We start from the raw sequence: 22,441 nt of genomic DNA, 5'->3' as shown, positions 1-22,441 counted from the left end.
CTTATAGTGTTATTACTAGTGTGTTCATATCAAGATTTACACTTTCATTAAAAGCGCGCGCGCGAATATCTGTAATTATTGCGAAAATGTATTCGTACAATTATTATTGTATTAATGTTTTTATTTCAACATGTAAAAATGATAAAATTAACGATTAATTGTTTATAGATTAGAATATTTCAGTTCAATTTTTTAAAATTTCAATACGCTTATCAATATAATTACCACGACTTGATAATTGTGTATGCAAAATACATTAAAAAAAACACAATACATATTTTTTAAATAATAGATAAACATACATAAATCATCTATTGAGATCTTTATTTAAAAAAAAAAAAAAAAAACAACAAAATTATATAACAAAAAAATTTCGCGCTTTGATTATATTAGATTAAGATAGATAATTAGAAGAAATCAATTATCAAATACTTTTTATTAATTAACTTATTGCATATAATAATATAACAAATGTACATAATTCATACAAATGTTTTTTTATTCAGTTCTCTTATTTTTCTTCTTAATAATTCCATAATCTCTCATTTTATATATATATATTAATATTATTTTAAGAAAATTTTGCGCTTCGTTAAAATAAAAACTTGTAGCATACATGGTATAGATTGACAAATATGAATTAAAACTTGAAGAGAGATTATGCGTTTTGAGTGAACGCGTTATGATTTGCTTCACGACAGCTTGCTCGACTTGAAAGTCGCATATATTGTAGGTCTTCCTCGCGGCTCTCGCACCCGGTGGTAAGCCGATCCATACTCGATTCGGTGTATCAAATTACGGTGGTCGCGCGCTGGCGACCTGAGCCTGCGAAGAACCGGTCCGGACTCTCATTGCGATGGACGTGTCGTGAACAACATCTCCGCAGCATGAACCACGAAAGCACTCCTTTGTGTTGGAGGGACGCGAATTCGGGATTATCGTTGTTCTTCGCCACTCTGTGCATCGTCGACATCTTCGGTGTGTTCCCCATAATCGCGCTACCGCGTTCGATCATCCAGTGTGGTGAGTCTTGGCGCTTTAAAAGAGGAAAAAATTGTGTTGAAATATTCATCGAGTAAGAGAAGGCTATATGAGATATTTTGCGAGGTAAAAAGAAAAAACTGAGTGATTCTATAATTACACAGATTAAAAATATTTGTCGCAGAGTTAAAAATTAAATATAAAAAAATATGTACTTGAAGAATCGATTAGTTGTAAGCGATATAAGCATTTGTATGGATTGTATACATTTGCAATGTTATATGCGATAAGTTAATTAATAAAAAATATCAGTAATAATTATTGATGATTTCTATGCTAGTAATATGAAAATCCAATTTTTTAAAAACAATTTCTCTATATGTAATTCCTTAATTATACACACTTTGATAGATTATTATAATACAATGTTTATATGTAGAAAAAGGGACATTGTGTAAAATTTTAATAATATATTAATAAAAAGTATATATAATATATATGTCTTATATATTATTAGGGCTGTATGGGATTCCTCTGGTGCTCATTGTTTTCGGTTTACAAATTTATACGGCTATTCTACTGGGAAAGTCATGGATCATCGCGAGTACTCTGGATCCACGGATTTCACGAAAAAATCGGTATCTTTTCCCTCTCTCTCTCTCTCGTCTCTTTCTGAACTAAAATTGAACTGTTTAAAATGTGTCTATATATAGGCATCATAAAGTTTTAAAACGTATTTTAGACATCTTTCTCACATCCATCTATTAACATTCTTCAACGAGAGATTAAAATTGCAGCTATCCTCTCGCAGCTGTGACGGAATTGACGATGGGACCACGTGCACGATCCATCGTCACTCTGCTCTTAGATCTGACAGTTTTCGGTTGCGGTATTCCGAATTTGCTAGTTGGTAAATAATAGATAACACCTATTATACTAATAGAAAAAGTAGAAATTTTCGTCTCGCTTTAAAATTTTATAATATTTTCTCGTGTTATTTTTCAATGGTATATATATTTTGTTAAATTTGTCTTTCAGCTTCCCAAAATCTACATCTATTCGGGCTCAAAATATCGGGATTTGATCTCTCTTTTTGTTATTGGTTGCTAGTAGTCGGCATTTTACTTTGTCCTTTGATGTGGCTGGGCAGTCCGCGAGACATGAAGTGAGATATAAAAACTATTTACTACGTATATTATAATAATTATTTTATAAATAATTTTTAATTATTTTTATAGATGGGTGGCAACGTGCTCCAGTATCGCGGTTACTTTAACAGCAATATTAGTATGGTGGAGTATCATAACTGATGATCGAACATCGTCCAACTTTGCGCCAATAGTCGCTTCACCAACGTGGGATAAATTTATTTCCGGGTATACACACAGATCTTATTTCAAATAAAATAATCTGTATCAAGAATCTTGATTACATTGAGAAAAAAATTAGCAATTTGAATAAATGTTCAGATACGGCATGCTGGCCTTTCAATTCGACGTGCATCCTACCTTGATGACGATACAAGTCGATATGCGTCAGCCACGAGACATCAACAGAGCCATATTTTACTCTTTCTTAAGTATACATTTTTATCTCTGTCAGTTATTTCAGTTCAGTTCATTTATAATAACTGTTCATGATTATTGATTTTAATATCAAATCTTATTTCATAAAATAAATAATATACCTGTCTGCTATTCTTTGCATTAACTTTTTTTTCTTTCAGCAAGCGGATCTTTGTTCGTCGTTACTGTTTGTCTAGCTGTGTGGAAGTACGGTGGTAATACGACAGCCAATATTCTCGAAGTCATGCCGTCAGGATCAGTCGCCAACATCGCTATCCTATTAGCAGCTCTTCAGCTATGCTTCTCCAGCGTAATCGGCTACTCAGCACTTTTCCAACATCTGGAAGATCACTGGAACGTGCGGAGAAGTAAGCAGCACAATTATTTACTTATTCAAGAAATAATTTACAATTCAATTAATTAATTAATGAAATCATTCTTGCATTATATGTTGAATTCTTCCAGCATTTGGATGGAAGCGGTGCGCCATGAGATCGGCGGTGGTTTTGCTTAGTGTGGCTGTAGGCGAATCGGTATCACGATTCGACATCATCATGGCCCTCATCGGTGGATCATTAACCGGCTCGCTGGTCTTCGTGTTGCCTCCTTTGATATATAGCCGAGCGTTGGTTTTGGAAGGCAGGTCGATTCAGGCATCAAGCATCGAAGGAAAGGTCCACTTGGGTTCTCGCAAGAGATTCAACGGCGAAGAGCAACCTTCGACGGACTCCGGAGCTCATTCGCGTTCAATCTATTACGGTTTCCTAAGTGCCACAAATCATCCTCGCAGGTACGTATTACCTAAATAGAGGAATTAAAATTAGAAAAGAAGAAAATACATATTTCCATGTTAAATTTTTGACAACAGCTACGCATATCTCTACTTCGACGACCTGGAGGACGAGACGAATTCGTGTTCGAGCGAATTTGTTGATTGCTACGACGAGGATGAGGGAGAGAAAAGGGATATCGTTCAAATCCCGATGATTAGCGCTCATCAGGATGATCATCGGCCGCTTCTCGTCGACGCGACAGAACCAACCCCGAGTCGATTCGCAAAATCCGTAGATGATGATCCACGACAAGAGTCCGTGAACAGGAAAGAGTTGTGGGCTTTCGAGAGGGTGATTAATTATCTCGGCTGTTTCATAGTAACGATTGGCGTAGCGATCACGCTGTCTTCGACGTATGTCAACATCTGGAACACCGTACGTTACGTGCGTTTCACGCCGCCGTGCATCATCAACGCCACCATGAATTAAGCTTCTACCTGCAAAATTTCATTTTATTATATATACAATTAATATTATATTTTTACACACATTCTTGAAGATACAATTCATTAAAAAATTGTGTTCCTTAAAGAGGAAGTTTTCATATTCTCTTTAAAAAAAAAGTTTACCTTTTGCTTGAGAACGCGTATCAATCTTTTCATCATATATATCAACTTTTGAGAACATACAGGTACATATATAGCAAACTTAGAACAGGACATCACACTTATTTACATTTGCATCTTGTGTAATTTTTTTTCAGAATAATAATGTACTATTATTTCGAATTAAAATTATTTTATTTGTGAGATTTTTCTAGATAAGATAAATTGGATAAATTTAGGTAGTTATGTTAAATTAAATGCATACAAATGCATGAAAATAAATTTTAAAAACATTATGATTTATTTGACTTAGAATTAACATTGTATTCCTATTTTTTTAACACAAATTCCAGCGTCTCAAATATAACAGTCAAATATGCCGTTCTAGTATATTCTTAATAAGAAGTCCATCTTTAGAAAGAAGCCCATCTGTCAGGTTGCATGTACAATTGCTTAATGAATGAAACATGGTACTGAAGGTACTGGTGTCAATAATTAGAAGTCAATGAAGGTGAATCAACACGAAAGACATTGGAGTCCTTTCATAGTTACTAAAGGAGATGTATTGTGGTTTGCTTTGTTAATTGCGACATTAAGGACAAGAAAAGGTAAATACGGATTGATATAAGAATTGCTGAGGAAGTGAAAGAGAAGATAAATATTTTAATATACGAGGTACCAGCGCAAAAGTGACAGAAAAGGATGAATTGATATAAAAGGTATTACCTAGAAGAAGACGAAGAAGATGGATTAACAATAGAGCAACTAATATTAATACGAGAATACAGAGAAGTATTGGTCTTAGTAACAGAAGGAGATGAAGTGACATGAGAGGTACTAGTACAAGTAATACGAGGCAAAGAAGAATTGATACAAGAGGTACTAGAACTAGTAACAGGAGGCAAAACTGGATTAGCACAAGAGATTTCTTTAATAATCAAGACCTCAGGCGAAGGAGGTAAATTGGTATTAGTATTAGCTTGAGTAACAGAAGAAGATGGGTTGACATGAGAGATAGTAGAACAAGTAATAGGAGGCACAGATGAATTGACATGTGAGGTACTAGAACCAGTAGGAGGCAAAAGAGCTGGACTGACATAAGAGGTATTGACATCGATCAAAGGACGCAAAGAAGAAGATGAATCGGTAACAGAAGTAACAGAAGAAGTGACAGAAGAGTTACAAGGATACCGTCGCTTGCAGGAAGATGGATTGATAAAAACAGATGGTTGAGAAGTAATAATAGAAGAACCTGGATTATTACTAGCATAAGAACGAGTAGTCAAAACAGGAGTTGGATTGACAGCATAAGGAGGTAAAGGAGTTCTACAAGGGGTACTAGTAAAAGTAGGAGAGAAAAAATAAGATGATGCAATATGAGAAGTACTGGCAGAAGTACTGGCAGAAGCACAAGTAAATGATGGTTGGATATGAGGCATAGTGTAAATGGGATGATAAGGATGATTGATATCAGAAATACTGACGTAAGGAGGAAAAGGAGTTTGGTTGGCACAAGTTAAAGGAGGCTTAAAATTTAATCTGACATAAGAGTTTGCATAAGTAGGACAATTTTGTAAGTTGACATTGACACCAGGGAACATAGGAGAAAATTGATGGAGATTAGGTGGCAATTGAACATTGGGCCGTAAATAAGGATAACTAGCAGTAATTCCGCCTCTTCTTACATCCTTCATTAACAGATAAAAATAAAAATTAAAAAAATATGCACAAATATATGCAAAAATTAAGTTGTTGCATACAAAATGTTGGAATTTTTGAAAGAGAATTGTAGACTGTTACTTTTACATTAGAAAAATATTTTTGTACAAGGAAAAAGTATAATATATATTTTTTTTATATAAATTAATTTTAATTAATTATAATAATATACTTACAACGTGAGGTCGCTGTTGAGTCTCAATAGAATTAACACCATATTTATCTTGTTTGTTAATATTTCTATTTTCTTTCGACGAGCATGGATTAGTAACATCAACTGTAGATATGACTGTGAAAAAATTAAATTGTATGTATAAAACTAACTATTAAAATCTATAGTTTATAAAACAAAGTATTTATTTGACACTTAAATACTTTTAATGGCATCTTATTCTGTGACTTACAATTAGATTTTCGTTTCTTCACTTGTTCTAAGGAGTTATTCAATGATAAGACATGTTTGTGATCAAAGTTGCCACTCATATTTCCAAATGGGACTAATGAATGCTGCGTTGGCGCATACAAATTCGTTTCTAATGGGAACAAAAATAGAATGTCTATTTTATAATGTATAAGGATCAGAAAATGCTTTCCTCAATGAGAATTTATTCACTTACGTCTTCTATTAAACTCATTGCTGTGGCCATGTTCCCTAACGTTTTTATTATCTGTATAGACATGAATATGACGAAATTTTCATGATTAATATAGTTTCTATCAGTTAAACTGCGAATTATAACATATGTATGATATAACGTATGTATGCATATAATTATGTTCTGCAAACATAATTTTATACATATACTAGTTTTTTAGAGCAAATTATTTTTGTATACTTACTAGGTAATTGTGCTAATTTGAAGTTTGAAGGCAATTTGAGAGATGTACTCAGTAGCGCCTAAGGAAACCAAACCACATTTAATGAGTATAAAGAAACCAAAACACAAATATATCAAATACATATAAAATATAAGATTAAATTTAGAAAATATTTTACTCAGACTTTCAAGTACATGTTTATATAATTGTGATAGAAAAGCATTCTTGTCTGAAGGTATCGCAGGTACTAATGCAGTGCTTGTAGGCAATGCACTGTCTGTAGCAGCTGTCTTTGCTGGATTCTAAGGAAACCGAAAATAAAAGTTTAATGTCAAAAGTAAAATGTAAAATTTAAGATTAAAATAGAAAATGTATAATGTTCATAATAATTGTCTTTTATAGCTTCTAAGGAAATTAAAACATAATATCATACAAATGCATCAAATATAAAATTTAAGATTAAATTCAGAGAATATTTTACTCACATTTTTTAATACATTTGCATATATTGGTGATGGAGCAAAACCTTCACATTGCAATGCTATTTCACTTATTTTTGAATGTTCCCTGCCTGAAGGTACCAATGCACTCTCTGTAAGCGATGCACTGTCTGTAGCAATAATATTCACTGGATTCTAAAGAAACCAAACATAAAAGTATGAGATATATCAAAAGCATGTAAAATTTAATATTAAACTAGAAAATAATACATGGTTTATAATAATTGTTTTTGATAGATACTAAGGAAATCAGAACACATATTGTACAAATATATCATATACATATCAAATCACAAATATGTCATATACATATAAAATTTATGATTAAATTTAGAGAATATTTTACTCACACTTTCAGATATATTTGAATATGACGATGATGGAACAAAATCTTGATTTTGCAATGCTGTTTTACTAAGTTTCGAGTGTTTCCTGCCTGAAGGTACCAATGCACTAACTGTAGTCAATGCATTGTCTGTAGCAATTGTGTTTGCTAGATTCTAAAGACACCAAACATAAAAGTTTGAGATATATCAAAAGCATGTATTTAAAATTAAAATAGAAGATGATACATTGTTTATAATAATTATTTTTAATAGATTCTAACGAAATCAAAATACATATATCGTACAAATATATCATATACATATAAAATTTAATAATATACATATAATATATCATATACATATAATATATCCTATACATTAAAATTTAAATTAAGATTAAATTTAGAGAATATTTTACTCACACTTTCAGATACATTTGAATATGATGATGATGGAACAAAATCTTGATTTTGCAATGCTGTTTTACTACGTTTCGAGTGTTTCCTGCCTGAAGGTACCAATGCACTAACTGTAGTCAATGCATTGTCTGTAGCAATTGTGTTTGCTAGATTCTAAAGACACCAAACATAAAAGTTTGAGATATATCAAAAACATGTATTTAAAATTAAAATAGAAGATGATACATTGTTTATAATAATTATTTTTAATAGATTCTAACGAAATCAAAATACATATATCGTACAAATATATCATATACATATAAAATTTAATAATATACATATAATATATCATATACATATAATATATCCTATACATAAAAATTTAAATTAAGATTAAATTTAGAGAATATTTTACTCACACTTTCAGATACATTTGAATATGATGATGATGGAACAAAATCTTGATTTTGCAATGCTGTTTTACTACGTTTCGAGTGTTTCCTGCCTGAAGGTACCAATTCACTAACTGTAGTCAATGCATTGTCTGTAGCAATTGTGTTTGCTAGATTCTAAAGACACCAAACATAAAAGTTTGAGATATATCAAAAACATGTATTTAAAATTAAAATAGAAGATGATACATTGTTTATAATAATTATTTTTAATAGATTCTAACGAAATCAAAATACATATATCGTACAAATATATCATATACATATAAAATTTAATAATATACATATAATATATCATATACATATAATATATCCTATACATTAAAATTTAAATTAAGATTAAATTTAGAGAATATTTTACTCACACTTTCAGATACATTTGAATATGATGATGATGGAACAAAATCTTGATTTTGCAATGCTGTTTTACTACGTTTCAAGTGTTTCCTGCCTGAAGGTACCAATGCACTAACTGTAGTCAATGTATTGTCTGTAGCAATTGTGTTTGCTAGATTCTAAAGACACCAAACATAAAAGTTTGAGATATATCAAAAACATGTATTTAAAATTAAAATAGAAGATAATACATTGTTTATAATAATTATTTTTAATAGATTCTAACGAAATCAAAATACATATATCGTACAAATATATCATATACATATAAAATTTAATAATATACATATAATATATCATATACATATAATATATCCTATACATTAAAATTTAAATTAAGATTAAATTTGGAGAATATTTTACTCACACTTTCAGATACATTTGAATATGATGATGATGGAACAAAATCTTGATTTTGCAATGCTGTTTTACTACGTTTCGAGTGTTTCCTGCCTGAAGGTACCAATTCACTAACTGTAGTCAATGCATTGTCTGTAGCAATTGTGTTTGCTAGATTCTAAAGACACCAAACATAAAAGTTTGAGATATATCAAAAACATGTATTTAAAATTAAAATAGAAGATAATACATTGTTTATAATAATTATTTTTAATAGATTCTAACGAAATCAAAATACATATATCGTACAAATATATCATATACATATAAAATTTAATAATATACATATAATATATCATATACATATAATATATCCTATACATTAAAATTTAAATTAAGATTAAATTTAGAGAATATTTTACTCACACTTTCAGATACATTTGAATATGATGATGATGGAACAAAATCTTGATTTTGCAATGCTGTTTTACTACGTTTCAAGTGTTTCCTGCCTGAAGGTACCAATGCACTAACTGTAGTCAATGCATTGTCTGTAGCAATTGTGTTTGCTAGATTCTAAAGACACCAAACATAAAAGTTTGAGATATATCAAAAACATGTATTTAAAATTAAAATAGAAGATGTCTGTAGCAATTGTGTTTGCTAGATTCTAAAGACACCAAACATAAAAGTTTGAGATATATCAAAAACATGTATTTAAAATTAAAATAGAAGATGATACATTGTTTATAATAATTATTTTTAATAGATTCTAACGAAATCAAAATACATATATCGTACAAATATATCATATACATATAAAATTTAATAATATACATATAATATATCATATACATATAATATATCCTATACATTAAAATTTAAATTAAGATTAAATTTAGAGAATATTTTACTCACACTTTCAGATACATTTGAATATGATGATGATGGAACAAAATCTTGATTTTGCAATGCTGTTTTACTACGTTTCAAGTGTTTCCTGCCTGAAGGTACCAATGCACTAACTGTAGTCAATGCATTGTCTGTAGCAATTGTGTTTGCTAGATTCTAAAGACACCAAACATAAAAGTTTGAGATATATCAAAAACATGTATTTAAAATTAAAATAGAAGATAATACATTGTTTATAATAATTATTTTTAATAGATTCTAACGAAATCAAAATACATATATCGTACAAATATATCATATACATATAAAATTTAATAATATACATATAATATATCATATACATATGATATCACCTATACATTAAAATTTAAATTAAGATTAAATTTAGAGAATATTTTACTCACACTTTCAGATACATTTGAATATGATGATGATGGAACAAAATCTTGATTTTGCAATGCTGTTTTACTACGTTTCGAGTGTTTCCTGCCTGAAGGTACCAATTCACTAACTGTAGTCAATGCATTGTCTGTAGCAATTGTGTTTGCTAGATTCTAAAGACACCAAACATAAAAGTTTGAGATATATCAAAAACATGTATTTAAAATTAAAATAGAAGATAATACATTGTTTATAATAATTATTTTTAATAGATTCTAACGAAATCAAAATACATATATCGTACAAATATATCATATACATATAAAATTTAATAATATACATATAATATATCATATACATATAATATATCCTATACATTAAAATTTAAATTAAGATTAAATTTAGAGAATATTTTACTCACACTTTCAGATACATTTGAATATGATGATGATGGAACAAAATCTTGATTTTGCAATGCTGTTTTACTACGTTTCGAGTGTTTCCTGCCTGAAGGTACCAATGCACTAACTGTAGTCAATGCATTGTCTATAGCAATTGTGTTTGCTAGATTCTAAAGACACCAAACATAAAAGTTTGAGATATATCAAAAACATGTATTTAAAATTAAAATAGAAGATGATACATTGTTTATAATAATTATTTTTAATAGATTCTAACGAAATCAAAATACATATATCGTACAAATATATCATATACATATAAAATTTAATAATATACATATAATATATCATATACATATAATATATCCTATACATATAATATATCATATACATTAAAATTTAAATTAAAATTAAATTTAGAGAATATTTTACTCACACTTTCAGATACATTTGAATATGACGATGATGGAACAAAATCTTGATTTTGCAATGCTGTTTTACTACGTTTCGAGTGTTTCCTGCCTGAAGGTACCAATGCACTAACTGTAGTCAATGCATTGTCTGTAGCAATTGTGTTTGCTAGATTCTAAAGACACCGAACATAAAAGTTTGAGATATATCAAAAACATGTATTTAAAATTAAAATAGAAGATGATACATTGTTTATAATAATTATTTTTAATAGATTCTAACGAAATCAAAATACATATATCGTACAAATATATCATATGCATATAAAATTTAATAATATACATATAATATATTATATACATATAATTATCATATATATATATATATATATATATATATATATATATATATATACATTAAAATTTAAATTAAGATTAAATTTAGAGAATATTTTACTCACACTTCCAGATACATCTGCATATGATGGTGATGAAACAAAATCTTGATTTTCCAATGCTATTTCACGGTTTGAATGTTTTCTGCCTGAAGGTATCGCAGGTACTAATGCACTGCCTGTAAGCAATGCACTGTCTGTAGCAGGTTTCTTCGCTAAAATCTAAGGAAATCAAACAAAGTTTAAGATATGTCAAAAATAAAATGTAAAATATAAAATTGAAATAGAAAATGTACACTGTTCATAATAATTCTTTGATAGCTCTAAGGAAATCAAAACACATATATCGCACAAATATATCAAAGATATATAAAATTTAAGATTAAATTTATAAAATATTTTACTCACACTATCAAGATATTTATAAAATTGTGATAGAAACAAATTGCTGTTTGAAGGTATCGCAGGTACTAATGCATTGCCTGCAAGCAATGCACTGTCTGTAGCAATTCTCTTTGCTAAATTCTAAAGAAACCAAACATAAAAGTTTAAGATATGTCAAAAGTAAAATGTAAAATTTAAGATTGAAATAGAAAATGTACACTGTTCATAATAATTGTCTTTGATAGCTCTAAGGAAATCAAAATACATATATCATACAAATATATCAAATACATATAAAATTTAAGATTAAATTTAAAAAATATTTTACTCACATTTGCAACTATATTTGTACGTAATTGTGATAGAAAAACATCCCAGTTTGAAGGTATCGCAGGTACTAATGCAGTACCTGTAGGCAATGCACTGCCTGTAGGCAATGCACTGTCTGTAGCAGCTTTCTTCGTTGAATTCTAAGGAAACCAAACATAATAATTTGATATATCAAAAGCATGTAAAATAATTTAAGATTAAAATAGAAAATGTATAATATTCATAATAATTGTCTTTGATAACTCTAAGGAAATCAAAACACATATATTGTACAAATATATCATATACATATAAAATTTATGATTGAATTTAGAGAATATTTTACTCACACTTTCAGATACATCTGCACATGATGGTGATGGAACAAAATCTTGATTTTGCAATGCTATTTTACGTTTCCAGTGTTTCCTGCCTGAAGGTACCGCAGGTACCAATACATTTTTTGTAGGCAATGTACTGTCTGTAGCAGTTGTCTTTGCTGGATTCTAAGAAAACCGAAAATAAAAGTTTGAGATATATCAAATGTATGTAAAATTTAAAATTATAAAAGAAAATGATACATGGTTTATAATAATTTTGGTTTATAATAAATTTTTTAAAGTTTGAGATATCAAAAGCATGTAAAATTTAAGATCAAAATAGAAAATAATACATTGTTTGTAATCATTGTTTTTGATAGATACTAAGAAAATCAGAACACATATTGTACAAATATATCATATACATATCAAATCACAAATATGTCATATACATATAAAATTTATGATTGAATTTAGAGAATATTTTACTCACACTTTCAGATACATCTGCACATGATGGTGATGGAACAAAATCTTGATTTTGCAATGCTATTTTACGTTTCCAGTGTTTCCTGCCTGAAGGTACCGCAGGTACCAATACATTCTTTGTAGGCAATGTACTGTCTGTAGCAGTTGTCTTTGCTGGATTCTAAGAAAACCGAAAATAAAAAGTTTGAGATATATCAAATGCATGTAAAATTTAAAATTATAAAAGAAAATGATACATGGTTTATAATAAATTTTTTAAAGTTTGAGATATCAAAAGCATGTAAAATTTAAGATCAAAATAGAAAATAATACATTGTTTGTAATCATTGTTTTTGATAGATACTAAGAAAATCAGAACACATATTGTACAAATATATCATATACATATCAAATCACAAATATGTCATATAAAATTTATGATTAAATTTAGAGAATATTTTACTCACACTTTCAGATACATCTGCACATGATGGTGATGGAACAAAATCTTGATTTTGCAATGCTATTTTACGTTTCCAGTGTTTCCTGCCTGAAGGTACCGCAGGTACCAATACATTCTTTTTAGGCAATGTACTGTCTGTAGCAGTTGTCTTTGCTGGATTCTAAGAAAACCGAAAATAAAACTTTGAGATATATCAAATGCATGTAAAATTTAAAATTATAAAAGAAAATGATACATGGTTTATAATAATTTTAGTTTATAATAAATTTTTTAAAGTTTAAGATATCAAAAGCATGTAAAATTTAAGATCAAAATAGAAAATAATACATTGTTTGTAATCATTGTTTTTGATAGTTTCTAAGGAAATCAAAACACATACATCTGCATATAATGGTGATAGAAACAAATCTTCTTGTTTCCACAACTGCTACAGACAGTGTATTATATGATACCTTTGAACAGGAAATATCTCACTGGTCACAAGCACCATTGGAAAAAGATTTATATTATATGCAGATGTATATGCTACTTGTGACAAGTGCTTGTGACCAGTGAGATATTTACTGTTCAAAGGTATTGCATATAATACACTGTCTGTAGCAGTTGTCTCCGCAACTGTTACAGATAGTAGCTTTGAATGATGCTAAGGAAACCAAATATTTTAACATAAAAATTTGATATATCAAAAATTTTTTTATTTAAGATTAAATCAGAAAATTTTACTCACCTTTGGAAATACAGATGTATGCAATAGTGATTCATTACAAATAACTCTATTTTGTGATACTGCTCTATGATAATTGAGCAATAAAATATCTTCTTCTGACATTTTGTTTATCTCTTGCGCACCTTCTTTTATCTCTTGTGTATTTTCTTTCATCTCTTGTGTATTTTTTTTCATCTCTTGCATATTACTACAACAAAACATTAAAAGATCAAATTTTTATTGCAATTAATTATGTACTTTGTAACTTTTGCAATATTTTAATCGAGATACAAACCTGTTATAATTAATTTCTTTAATTTTTTCTACCTCTATTAACTGTTTGTTTACAATATCGAGTTCTTTAACTAATAAAACTTTAGTCTTTCTATATTCAGAAAGCTCCTTCTCCAAAATGAGGATTTGTTCTTTCAATTTATTCAATTCTGTCAGATGTTGCTCACGTTCTTTTTCCTGATGCAAACATTCCTCTTCAAACTTCTTTTCTAAGATAGCATATAAAAATGAGAGAAAATAAATATAAAATCAAAACAAAATCAAAACATACCTGTTTGCTCCTGTTGTCTTTTTCTCACGATGTAAGTTTTTAACTTTACTTTTGTAGTTTGTGTTGTTTTTGATTCTGTCATAATTTTCTTAATTTTCTCACAAACTTATTCTATCACCTTCAAACTTTATCAACATACAAATGATTTAATTTATTTCTACGTTTCCCCACACAATTTTTTCAAGCGTTCCTTCTTTTACACAACAGTTGTTTTATTCTTGTCAGAGTAATCTGCATTACAAGACGTATTATTAGTGCGGAAATACACGCTAGAAGGAAAAATCAAGGGAACATTCCAGCAAATTCCAGAAAGATTCTACTTTTTGACACCCTACATTCAAATTTAAAAACATTTAGAAGATTGTATTGTTTATCTTGGCTTCTATTGGGTGATAAAATTGAAAACCTGTCCAATGTGTCTGCGCATTGTCAGTCGTCTACGTTGCCAATTGGTCGATTCAAACGTGAGCTCTTCTGATTGGTTGGCCCAGTGGAAAAACTCCAAACATCAATCGTTGTAATTGGCTATCGTCAACGTGGTCGAACAGAACACAGCCAATCAGGTACTAGCTAATGCTACGATTATTTTTCCTTCTTTATTTTGAAAAATAAGTAGAAAGATGAGCCTGCAATTACAGATATATTTCATGTATTTATATTTTTATGCATCATTCTCGTTTGCACTTTTGTAATTTACAAAATATGTCACAGAGCTATTATATAGCGACATGGATTCATACATATAAATTTTCAATATATATATATACATATATATATATAAAAGCAACATTCTATATAATAAAAATATTCTTATATTAAAATACGAAATATAATAAATATATATAAATAAATACAAAATATATTGTAGTTCTGAAACTATTATTCCATTACTTATAATAGACATAAACTTTTTTTAGAAAATAGGGGACCGTTTAGCCAATATGTATTTCTAGATTTGACAATTCAAAAAGTTTTCTCTGATAAAAAATTAAAAAATCATTCTGTACAAACTGTAAAATTAAAGTTGTAGAATCATCTGAATCTCAAAGAATTTGTACAATCAGAATCTTGAACCATGTTGCAAATTATTATCTCCTAATTATGGTGGTAATACACATAAATAGATAAAGTACTCGTTATGTATTCATATGAGAGAGAAAATTGTGACTGATGAATAATGAAAAAAAAAGAAAAAAATAGTTCCACGATGAGATCTGGATGGGAAGACAGGTAGACAGGTCTACAAGAACGTGTATACAATAAGGCGTTCTTTATTTCTATAAACCTTCCGCTTATCTAGCAAACGTATAGAAATACTCGATATTTATTATGTATCTAGATTGCGTCCGGATTAATTACGTAAGTAGCGATTAGGTATAAATATATAACAAATTTCACTCTTCGCAGCACTAACTCGTCTGTTTTAACTCATCAATGTTCAATGCCCTCGGTGCAGGAGCTCATAGAAAAAAAAACAAGAAAAAAAGAGTATTCTCTTCAAGAAAAAACTCTGTCCCTTTACGCGTCCCCGGCGTCGTCGCCACCGGCCGTAAGCGACTTGTCGTGTTGCTGCTTGTCCCGCTTGGCGTTGTGATAGAGGTAGGAGTGTACACGCAGACTATTACTGTTCTTATATTTATTACCACAAAGCTTACACGTGAGACTTTCAAGCGGACCATGTATATATCGGACATGGAGTTTGAGATTCTCTTTGCGCGTGAAGTGACGCAGGCACCAAGGACACGCGTACATGCGGATTACCTTGCCACGTTCCATACGCAGAGTCGGACCGAGCTCGGAAACGACACGCAACGTCGTCTCCAACGGCAAACTGCTGCCAGGGATACCCTTGACGGTACGTCGACCCTTGCTGCTGGGATTCGCTGCGTCGTACGCGAGATCGCCTCGAAATGCCATTTCGTTGCTGACACCTGTTGGAAGAGAAAAGTGTGAGAGTTCGTCCTGTGAAACTATCAAGGAATTATATAGAATGCGAGAACGTGTTTTTCATAACATAAGTGTACAAAGAAACGGGAAGAGAAAGAGAATTTTCATAAGCATTATGCACAATGAGATGCAACTTTTGAAGACATTGAAAAGATTAATGCGATAATAATGGAATACCATCGTGTAAATTAAAAATTGATAAGAGATTGAAAAAGAGTGAACGACAATTTGTGCTTTTTTCTCCATTCAAGTTGATTCAAAATGTTCACGCAATATTATACTCAATAAAACAGCTGATTTGAGACTGTGTATGTGTGTGCAGATATAATTTCGTGATTTTTAGAAAGACAGAGATGGAACACCTTCCGATAAAAAACTAATTTGCAAGCAATGAAATGTGAAGTACATTTTATTCTCTTCATTCATTCAGTAAAGAAATGAATCTTGCGAATTAGTTTCCCCTTTGAACATGCAATTGAAATAAGACAGTGAATAAGCGAGTAATGCGACAAAGATGTAAAACGTACCGAACGGCTGAGTTTGTGAATTCTGATTGTAGGGAACTAACTGCATGTCTGGCGCAAAATCTGTAAGATAACATCGCTTTCTCTAAACATTCCTGGCTAATGAGACGAAAGATGTCTGGTGAATGCCGAATATATATAGAACTCGTGATACATCGCTTGCTCGGATTTGAAACACCCATTCGCGTGAACATGCAAAATGTGATATTGCATTGATCGTAGAGATAGACTAAATTGACTTTAACCCCCGGCAATTTAACGAGAGAACCGATTTATATTACAATGTGACATAAAATCAAAGATATATTTAAACGGTCGTTATAAATATTTTTTGTTGGACCATTAGAAATTTAATAAGATGAAATTATCATTTATCAAAGAGATAGCGAGATCTGAGCTATTAATATTGGCCGGATACCGGGGGTTAATTAAAAAATATGCATAAAAAGTGCTTAAGGAACTTGCATCGCAATCAAACATGTGATGATTCTCAATAACAAAGTAACACATTCATCCGTGGCAACACTTGAGTGCGTCAAACCTTGAGGCGCCGATGTACTGCTGGTACAGCAAACTTTTCTCATTGTCGAAGGGCGTTTCAGCTCCGGGCGCTCGCTGACGTTTCGACGACGTCATCTACCGATAGCGTCGCCTTTAAAGTACTTTAAATTCGCCAACGGAGCGAGGAGAGGAGGAAAGATCACTACCTTGTTTCTGTTGCGCATTCTCCTCGGAGTTATAGAGTATTTTCTCCGTTGTACACGAATTGTATCTGGATTCCACATCCGTATCCATCCTATAATCCAGCGGCTCGTGTTTCGGCTCCTGATTCACGTCGGACGTGCAATCCAAAGGCGACTCCTCTATCCCACTCGGTTCACCAGCGATTTTGCACGTCTCACTGAATGCTGTCAGAGTATCTGGGAGACTATAGTCATCTTCCGTGCAACTATGTTGATGGCAACTTGATGTCTGTTCTGTAGAGAGTCTGTTTCCGCCTGTTGTCGAATTTTCCGTGAAAGTGTTTAGGCTCGATTGTTCCTTGTCCATGATATGATGCGTCAGTCTATCAATTGCGGAAACATTTCTGTCATTTGTGCCGAGATCATTTTTGTCCCTTTCCACATCGAAGAAACGATCCTCAAAGTCTTCCACATTTCTTCCGAGATTCCCGAGTTTCTGCAATGTGATCAACTTCATAAAAAGATGAACAGTTTGATTGTTTTGATATAGAATTTACTCAGAATAGCTTCTTATCTTTATTCTAAGCTACTACTTTGCCTAAGATATTCTGTATTTAAAAAAGAATTCAACATACAAATTATAACACATACTTCCTCCGATTCTGTAGTCAATCCTTTTATTTGGAGAGTCTCTGCAACTTTAAGGAAGCTAGCAATATCTTCTTGCTTTATATTGACTTCTCCCTGATACATGAAATGCAGCATAGCCGATAAGTCTCGATAATTGACATCTTTCAGTATCACAATAGGATGTTTGCACGAATTTACCTTCACATACAAAATATATATCAATGAGAAATTTATGACAAAATGACAGTTGCTGCTGTCAAATCAATACCTTAAAGAGCTCTTTAAAATATGTGCTGCAAACTGACAATATCAGTTTGTGTGCTCGTAAGATTTGACCTTCAGCTGCTAGCGTAACATCCACAAGTTGCTCATCTGTCAGCAGAGTGTACAGGCCTGAGGACAAGTTTCTCGGAAAGCTGTTCCACACCAAGGAAAACTGTTCTTCAGCCATTATAGCTAAACAAAAGACACTTGATATACTTGGAAGAAGTGAGATATTAATATTACATCAGACTTAAACATGCAGTATTAAAAATTATAATTATAGTTAAACAGTTGTCATCCTAATTTAAAATTCTATATTTCTAATTACAATATTATAGCTGTCATTATTGCACGAATACGAATATAAGCAAAATTATACTTTATTCTTTAATATGATTTTATTTATACTCTTCGGCTTTTCAGCAGTTTGACAAAGATTTATTATTGTCACCGGCTGAAGCAGGTTTATTTACCTTGGACAATTTTGCGAAATTTCACAGAAATGTCGTGTCGCGACAATGACGAGGGTGCAATCCCAGGATCACCGTCGAGTTTTTTACCTCGCACGATAAGGATAAAGCGAAATCCTCGCTGACAACTTCGATTGACAGGAAAGATTCGGACGCATTCGCTCGCGAACAATCCGCGGGGTGGAGGGTCGTCGACGGCGGGTTCACGTACGGGCGACAGGTCTGAGTCACTTTGTTATTTGCGAAATTACAAAACCCCAGTGCGCCATAAATCATGCGATCTCTGGCGCGCCCCGAGATGGCGGCGCGCGATCTCGTGCAATGGCGTCGCCACTTTTTATTAATACACATTTATAATAGCTCAATGCAAAAAAAAAATATATATAAATTCATAATAGCTCTCAATGCAAAAAAAATATATATAAATATATATTTTATTATATTAATTTCATATCTAAATTATATATATAATTTTTGATGTACATATATATATATGTATATATATATATATATCTTTATACTATATTATATACTTTGACATTTGCTATAATAAATCTTACTGCATTTTTTTATTATATAAACATAGAAAATATATAAATATTTAAAAAATATAATAGAAAAATATGTATATTTAAAAATGATCTATTAATTATTGTTGCAATAATCTATTTCAAATTTTAAATTAAGTCTTCATATCCTTTGTGACATTTTTATAACAAATTTAGCTGCAATTTTTATTACAAATATCATAAAATAAAATATAGAAAATATATAAATATAATAAAAATATATAAAAAATGAAATATTAAATAATCTATTGCGATAGATCTCTCTATTTAAAGTACTGAATTAAAAATCTGTTGGTCCTTATTCAAATCTTAAATTGAAGATATTTTCGGTAATTATTCCTTAAATTTATATTAGATCCTCTCGTTTCCATAGATCTTTCAAACATAAAATACAATTAATAAAATTAATCGAATCCATATGAAGTCTTGATTCCACGGATCTCTTCCATTCCTAGATCCTTCGTTTCATGGAAAATGAAATATTAGATAATCTATTGCGATAGATCTCTCTATTTAAAGTACTGAATTAAAAATCTGTTGGTCCTTATTTAAATCTTGAAGATATCTTCGGTAATTATTCCTTAAATTTATATTAGATCCTTTCGTTTCCACAGATCTTTCAAACATAAAATACAATTAATAGAATTAATCGAATCCATATGAAGTCTTGATTCCACGGATCTCTTCCATTCCTAGATCCTTCGTTTCATGGACATGATTCATGTCCGACGCTCAATGATGATGTCATGACTGTCGATCAGACGGAAACATTTCCACAGACCGTAGCGTGCCTCCCAATCGACGAAAAACAACTCCGGCTTGTTCCAGAGGACGTGGTGTACCGCGAAGTTATACTGGGACTGTATAGGAGGATTCAGATGCGGCGCCCATTGCGCCCTTTCCATTACGATCCTGTTTACATAATGGTAAAATACTTTAGCCCGGTGTATCCAGCAGATGAGCGACATGACGGAGATGATGGTAGCGTGCACGTGGCAGGCAACCTCCAGGCGATTATCCCGTCGCTGCAGGACGATCTCCTGCAGGTTCATAGCGAGACAGACCAAGGCCGCGGCTGTAAAGCCGCACGGCACCTCCACAGCAATCAGGCACATGGTGCAATATGTCATCTCCAGGTTCATTCGGGAGTCCGAGTGATTAGCCAGGCTCTTCAGCAAGCTGTCGTGCAGTAACTCCCGGTGCAGCTTGAAGAAGAGTCGGTCCTCCTCGCGATAACCCGCGATTCGCAGGTTCACGCGTGTATGCTCAAAGAAAATCCTGGGAGTGTCGAAGACCCCTCGGTTGTTCTTGCGATCCAGCAAATACTGGAATACACGGTTGCCCAGCAGACTGGTTAGCCGACTGGCCGATCCCACCATCCGCATCAGCAGCGGGAATATCGTCGGCGTGAGGGTCTGCTCGTAGAGACCGGTACGATGCGTGTAAGCGGCGTATTCCAGAGTGCTGCCGAACTCAAGGACGATCTCGTCGGTCGCGTCCGCGGCCACCGTCCACGAGCACATGTGCTGCACGATCACCAGCAGCTGCTCGTTCGACAGATGTCTGATCGTGTTCCTCAGACAAACCTCCAGGCCCTTCTTCAGACTCGCGTACGGCGTCGAGATGGAGGAGCCGGCCAGGGCGGCTAGTCGCGTGATTATGCTGGAGTGAAAGAGACCGAGCATTCTCTCCACCGTCGCGACCGTGTCCTGGGTAGCCGGCCACTCGTACACGTCCAGCAGCTCGTACAGCACCCGGACGATGCCGCGGGCGTCCTGAACGCTGATCTCCGGCGAGGACAGTTTGTCCCAGATCACGTGGGTGATCAGGCCGCCACTGGCCGAGCTTACGTCCAACAGGCTGCACATCACCTCGAAGCAGAAGGTCTCGAATTCCCAGAGCCGGTCGTGGCAGACGGCTTCCACGATGGTCTCCACGACGTCTCGCGACCTTTCGGGCAGGTAGCTCTTCAGTAGAGCGTGATAGCACTCGCGGGCGATCTTAAACCTCCGTCGACGCTTCCAGTTGCACAGCCCGTTCGTGTGCAGCAGATCCTCGTAGCGCAGCAGAATCTTCAACGCCATCATGACAAGGGCTCGAGGATGCCGGGACTGCAGTTGCTCCCTCGTCGCGTTTTTCACGATCTTTATGATGTTGTCCAGAGTCTTATCCTGCTGCGACGGCGTGATCGCGATCGAGAGTCTCTCGGAGATGTCGTTCACTCTTCGCGCGAGATCTTCATCGGTGATCATCGTAAAATCAAGAGAAAAGATTGTTAAGAAAATCTTAGACCCGTCCGATGAAAAGTCGGAAAGCACCTAGAAAATGAGAAAAAGAGAATTACAGATAGAAATGTTAATACGAGTATAAAAAATGTAATATGTAGAACAATATAAAGATATGTATAGAGAGGTAATCAAATTAAAATATTTAAAAAGCGCATATTTTATGCAGGTTAAAATTTAACTTTCAATTTTTTACACAAATAGAATTGCAACTGTTTCATTAAACATTCACATTTGATTTTATCGATTGTTCAGCAAAGTTTAAAATTAAGATTTTATTATCTCTCTTTCTCCCGCCAATGAGAGAACGAGAAGATAATATAATTAAAAAGTCTGTTTCCGCAAACATAGATAAAAGTAATTCAATAGTACTTATGACTTAGATTTTACTTACGTAAATGTAATATAACAGTATGTATGTATATATATATATATATATATATACTTTGTCGTCGTGCAAGATGGTCGACACGTCGAAG

General features: G+C 32.3%; 4 protein-coding genes across 8 annotated transcripts; 1 reads left to right on the top strand and 3 right to left on the bottom strand.

The window, feature by feature from the left end:
• The first annotated feature begins 89 nt into the window (after window positions 1-89).
• mah (solute carrier family member mahogany) lies at window positions 90-4,182 on the top strand. Its single transcript, XM_085484854.1, has 9 exons — window positions 90-1,023; window positions 1,499-1,619; window positions 1,779-1,891; window positions 2,020-2,146; window positions 2,220-2,357; window positions 2,451-2,560; window positions 2,708-2,914; window positions 3,012-3,336; window positions 3,415-4,182. Exons 1-9 carry the CDS (start codon window positions 888-890, stop codon window positions 3,806-3,808), a joined length of 1,671 nt encoding a protein of 556 aa, XP_085340980.1. The 5' UTR covers window positions 90-887; the 3' UTR covers window positions 3,809-4,182.
• Window positions 581-15,332, bottom strand: LOC114945666 (uncharacterized). 4 transcript variants are annotated; one of them, XR_003822457.2, is made up of 29 exons: window positions 14,591-15,328; window positions 14,321-14,528; window positions 14,047-14,233; window positions 13,324-13,479; window positions 12,882-13,037; window positions 12,419-12,574; window positions 12,092-12,229; window positions 11,784-11,900; window positions 11,442-11,597; window positions 11,007-11,156; window positions 10,591-10,740; window positions 10,193-10,342; window positions 9,795-9,944; window positions 9,303-9,452; window positions 8,905-9,054; window positions 8,507-8,656; window positions 8,109-8,258; window positions 7,711-7,860; window positions 7,313-7,462; window positions 6,948-7,097; window positions 6,657-6,764; window positions 6,484-6,541; window positions 6,261-6,311; window positions 6,048-6,176; window positions 5,820-5,932; window positions 3,440-3,816; window positions 2,990-3,347; window positions 2,669-2,897; window positions 581-1,036 (listed from the first exon to the last, which is right to left on the bottom strand). XR_003822457.2 is itself a non-coding variant. In XM_029321943.2 (27 exons), exons 2-27 carry the CDS (start codon window positions 14,670-14,672, stop codon window positions 4,647-4,649), a joined length of 4,431 nt encoding a protein of 1,476 aa, XP_029177776.2. In that variant the 5' UTR covers window positions 14,673-14,821; window positions 14,997-15,332; the 3' UTR covers window positions 4,203-4,646. The 4 variants fall into 4 exon arrangements, 2 of the variants coding, with proteins under 2 accessions (XP_029177776.2, XP_029177775.2); XM_029321943.2 differs by lacking the exons at window positions 581-1,036; window positions 2,669-2,897; window positions 2,990-3,347; window positions 3,440-3,816 and adding an exon at window positions 4,203-5,612 and having other exon boundaries at window positions 14,591-14,821; window positions 14,997-15,332; XM_029321942.2 differs by lacking the exons at window positions 581-1,036; window positions 2,669-2,897; window positions 2,990-3,347; window positions 3,440-3,816 and adding an exon at window positions 4,203-5,612 and having other exon boundaries at window positions 14,591-15,332.
• A 511-nt stretch (window positions 15,333-15,843) lies between these two features.
• On the bottom strand, window positions 15,844-19,437 carry LOC114945694 (uncharacterized). 2 transcript variants are annotated; one of them, XM_029321983.2, is made up of 6 exons: window positions 19,112-19,437; window positions 18,643-18,830; window positions 18,396-18,572; window positions 17,769-18,240; window positions 17,065-17,124; window positions 15,844-16,521 (listed from the first exon to the last, which is right to left on the bottom strand). In XM_029321983.2, the coding sequence occupies exons 2-6, from the start codon at window positions 18,823-18,825 to the stop codon at window positions 16,109-16,111; spliced, it is 1,305 nt and encodes a 434-aa protein (XP_029177816.2). In that variant the 5' UTR covers window positions 18,826-18,830; window positions 19,112-19,437; the 3' UTR covers window positions 15,844-16,108. The 2 variants fall into 2 exon arrangements, with proteins under 2 accessions (XP_029177816.2, XP_029177817.2); XM_029321984.2 differs by lacking the exon at window positions 17,065-17,124.
• Window positions 19,438-19,991: 554 nt separating this feature from the next.
• LOC114945661 (protein EFR3 homolog A) lies at window positions 19,992-22,434 on the bottom strand. The gene is made up of 2 exons (XM_029321933.2): window positions 22,357-22,434; window positions 19,992-21,995 (listed from the first exon to the last, which is right to left on the bottom strand). The coding sequence occupies exon 2, from the start codon at window positions 21,927-21,929 to the stop codon at window positions 20,397-20,399; it is 1,533 nt and encodes a 510-aa protein (XP_029177766.1). The 5' UTR covers window positions 21,930-21,995; window positions 22,357-22,434; the 3' UTR covers window positions 19,992-20,396.
• Window positions 22,435-22,441: the final 7 nt, after the last annotated feature.

This window comes from Nylanderia fulva, unplaced genomic scaffold (genome assembly GCF_048542155.1).
Source record: "Nylanderia fulva isolate GAGA-0341 unplaced genomic scaffold, ASM4854215v1 Scaffold32, whole genome shotgun sequence".
Classification (NCBI taxonomy): Eukaryota; Metazoa; Arthropoda; class Insecta; order Hymenoptera; family Formicidae; genus Nylanderia; species Nylanderia fulva.
This window is presented reverse-complemented; position numbering and strand designations above follow the sequence as displayed.

Coding starts and splice junctions, on each gene's coding strand:
- mah (XM_085484854.1), top strand. CDS start 888: ATGAACCACGAAAGCACTCCTTTGTGTTGGAGGGACGCGAATTCGGGA. Junction 2,358..2,450: donor TGGGATAAATTTATTTCCGG/GTATACACACAG, acceptor ATAAATGTTCAG/ATACGGCATGCTGGCCTTTC. Junction 2,915..3,011: donor TCACTGGAACGTGCGGAGAA/GTAAGCAGCACA, acceptor GAATTCTTCCAG/CATTTGGATGGAAGCGGTGC.
- LOC114945666 (XM_029321942.2), bottom strand. CDS start 14,672: ATGACAGAATCAAAAACAACACAAACTACAAAAGTAAAGTTAAAAACT. Junction 7,463..7,710: donor ATTCAAATGTATCTGAAAGT/GTGAGTAAAATA, acceptor TGGTGTCTTTAG/AATCTAGCAAACACAATTGC. Junction 7,098..7,312: donor ATTCAAATATATCTGAAAGT/GTGAGTAAAATA, acceptor TGGTTTCTTTAG/AATCCAGTGAATATTATTGC.
- LOC114945694 (XM_029321983.2), bottom strand. CDS start 18,825: ATGGCTGAAGAACAGTTTTCCTTGGTGTGGAACAGCTTTCCGAGAAAC. Junction 17,125..17,768: donor GAATGCGCAACAGAAACAAG/GTAGTGATCTTT, acceptor GTTATCTTACAG/ATTTTGCGCCAGACATGCAG. Junction 16,522..17,064: donor TTCACAAACTCAGCCGTTCG/GTACGTTTTACA, acceptor CTCTTCCAACAG/GTGTCAGCAACGAAATGGCA.
- LOC114945661 (XM_029321933.2), bottom strand. CDS start 21,929: ATGATCACCGATGAAGATCTCGCGCGAAGAGTGAACGACATCTCCGAG.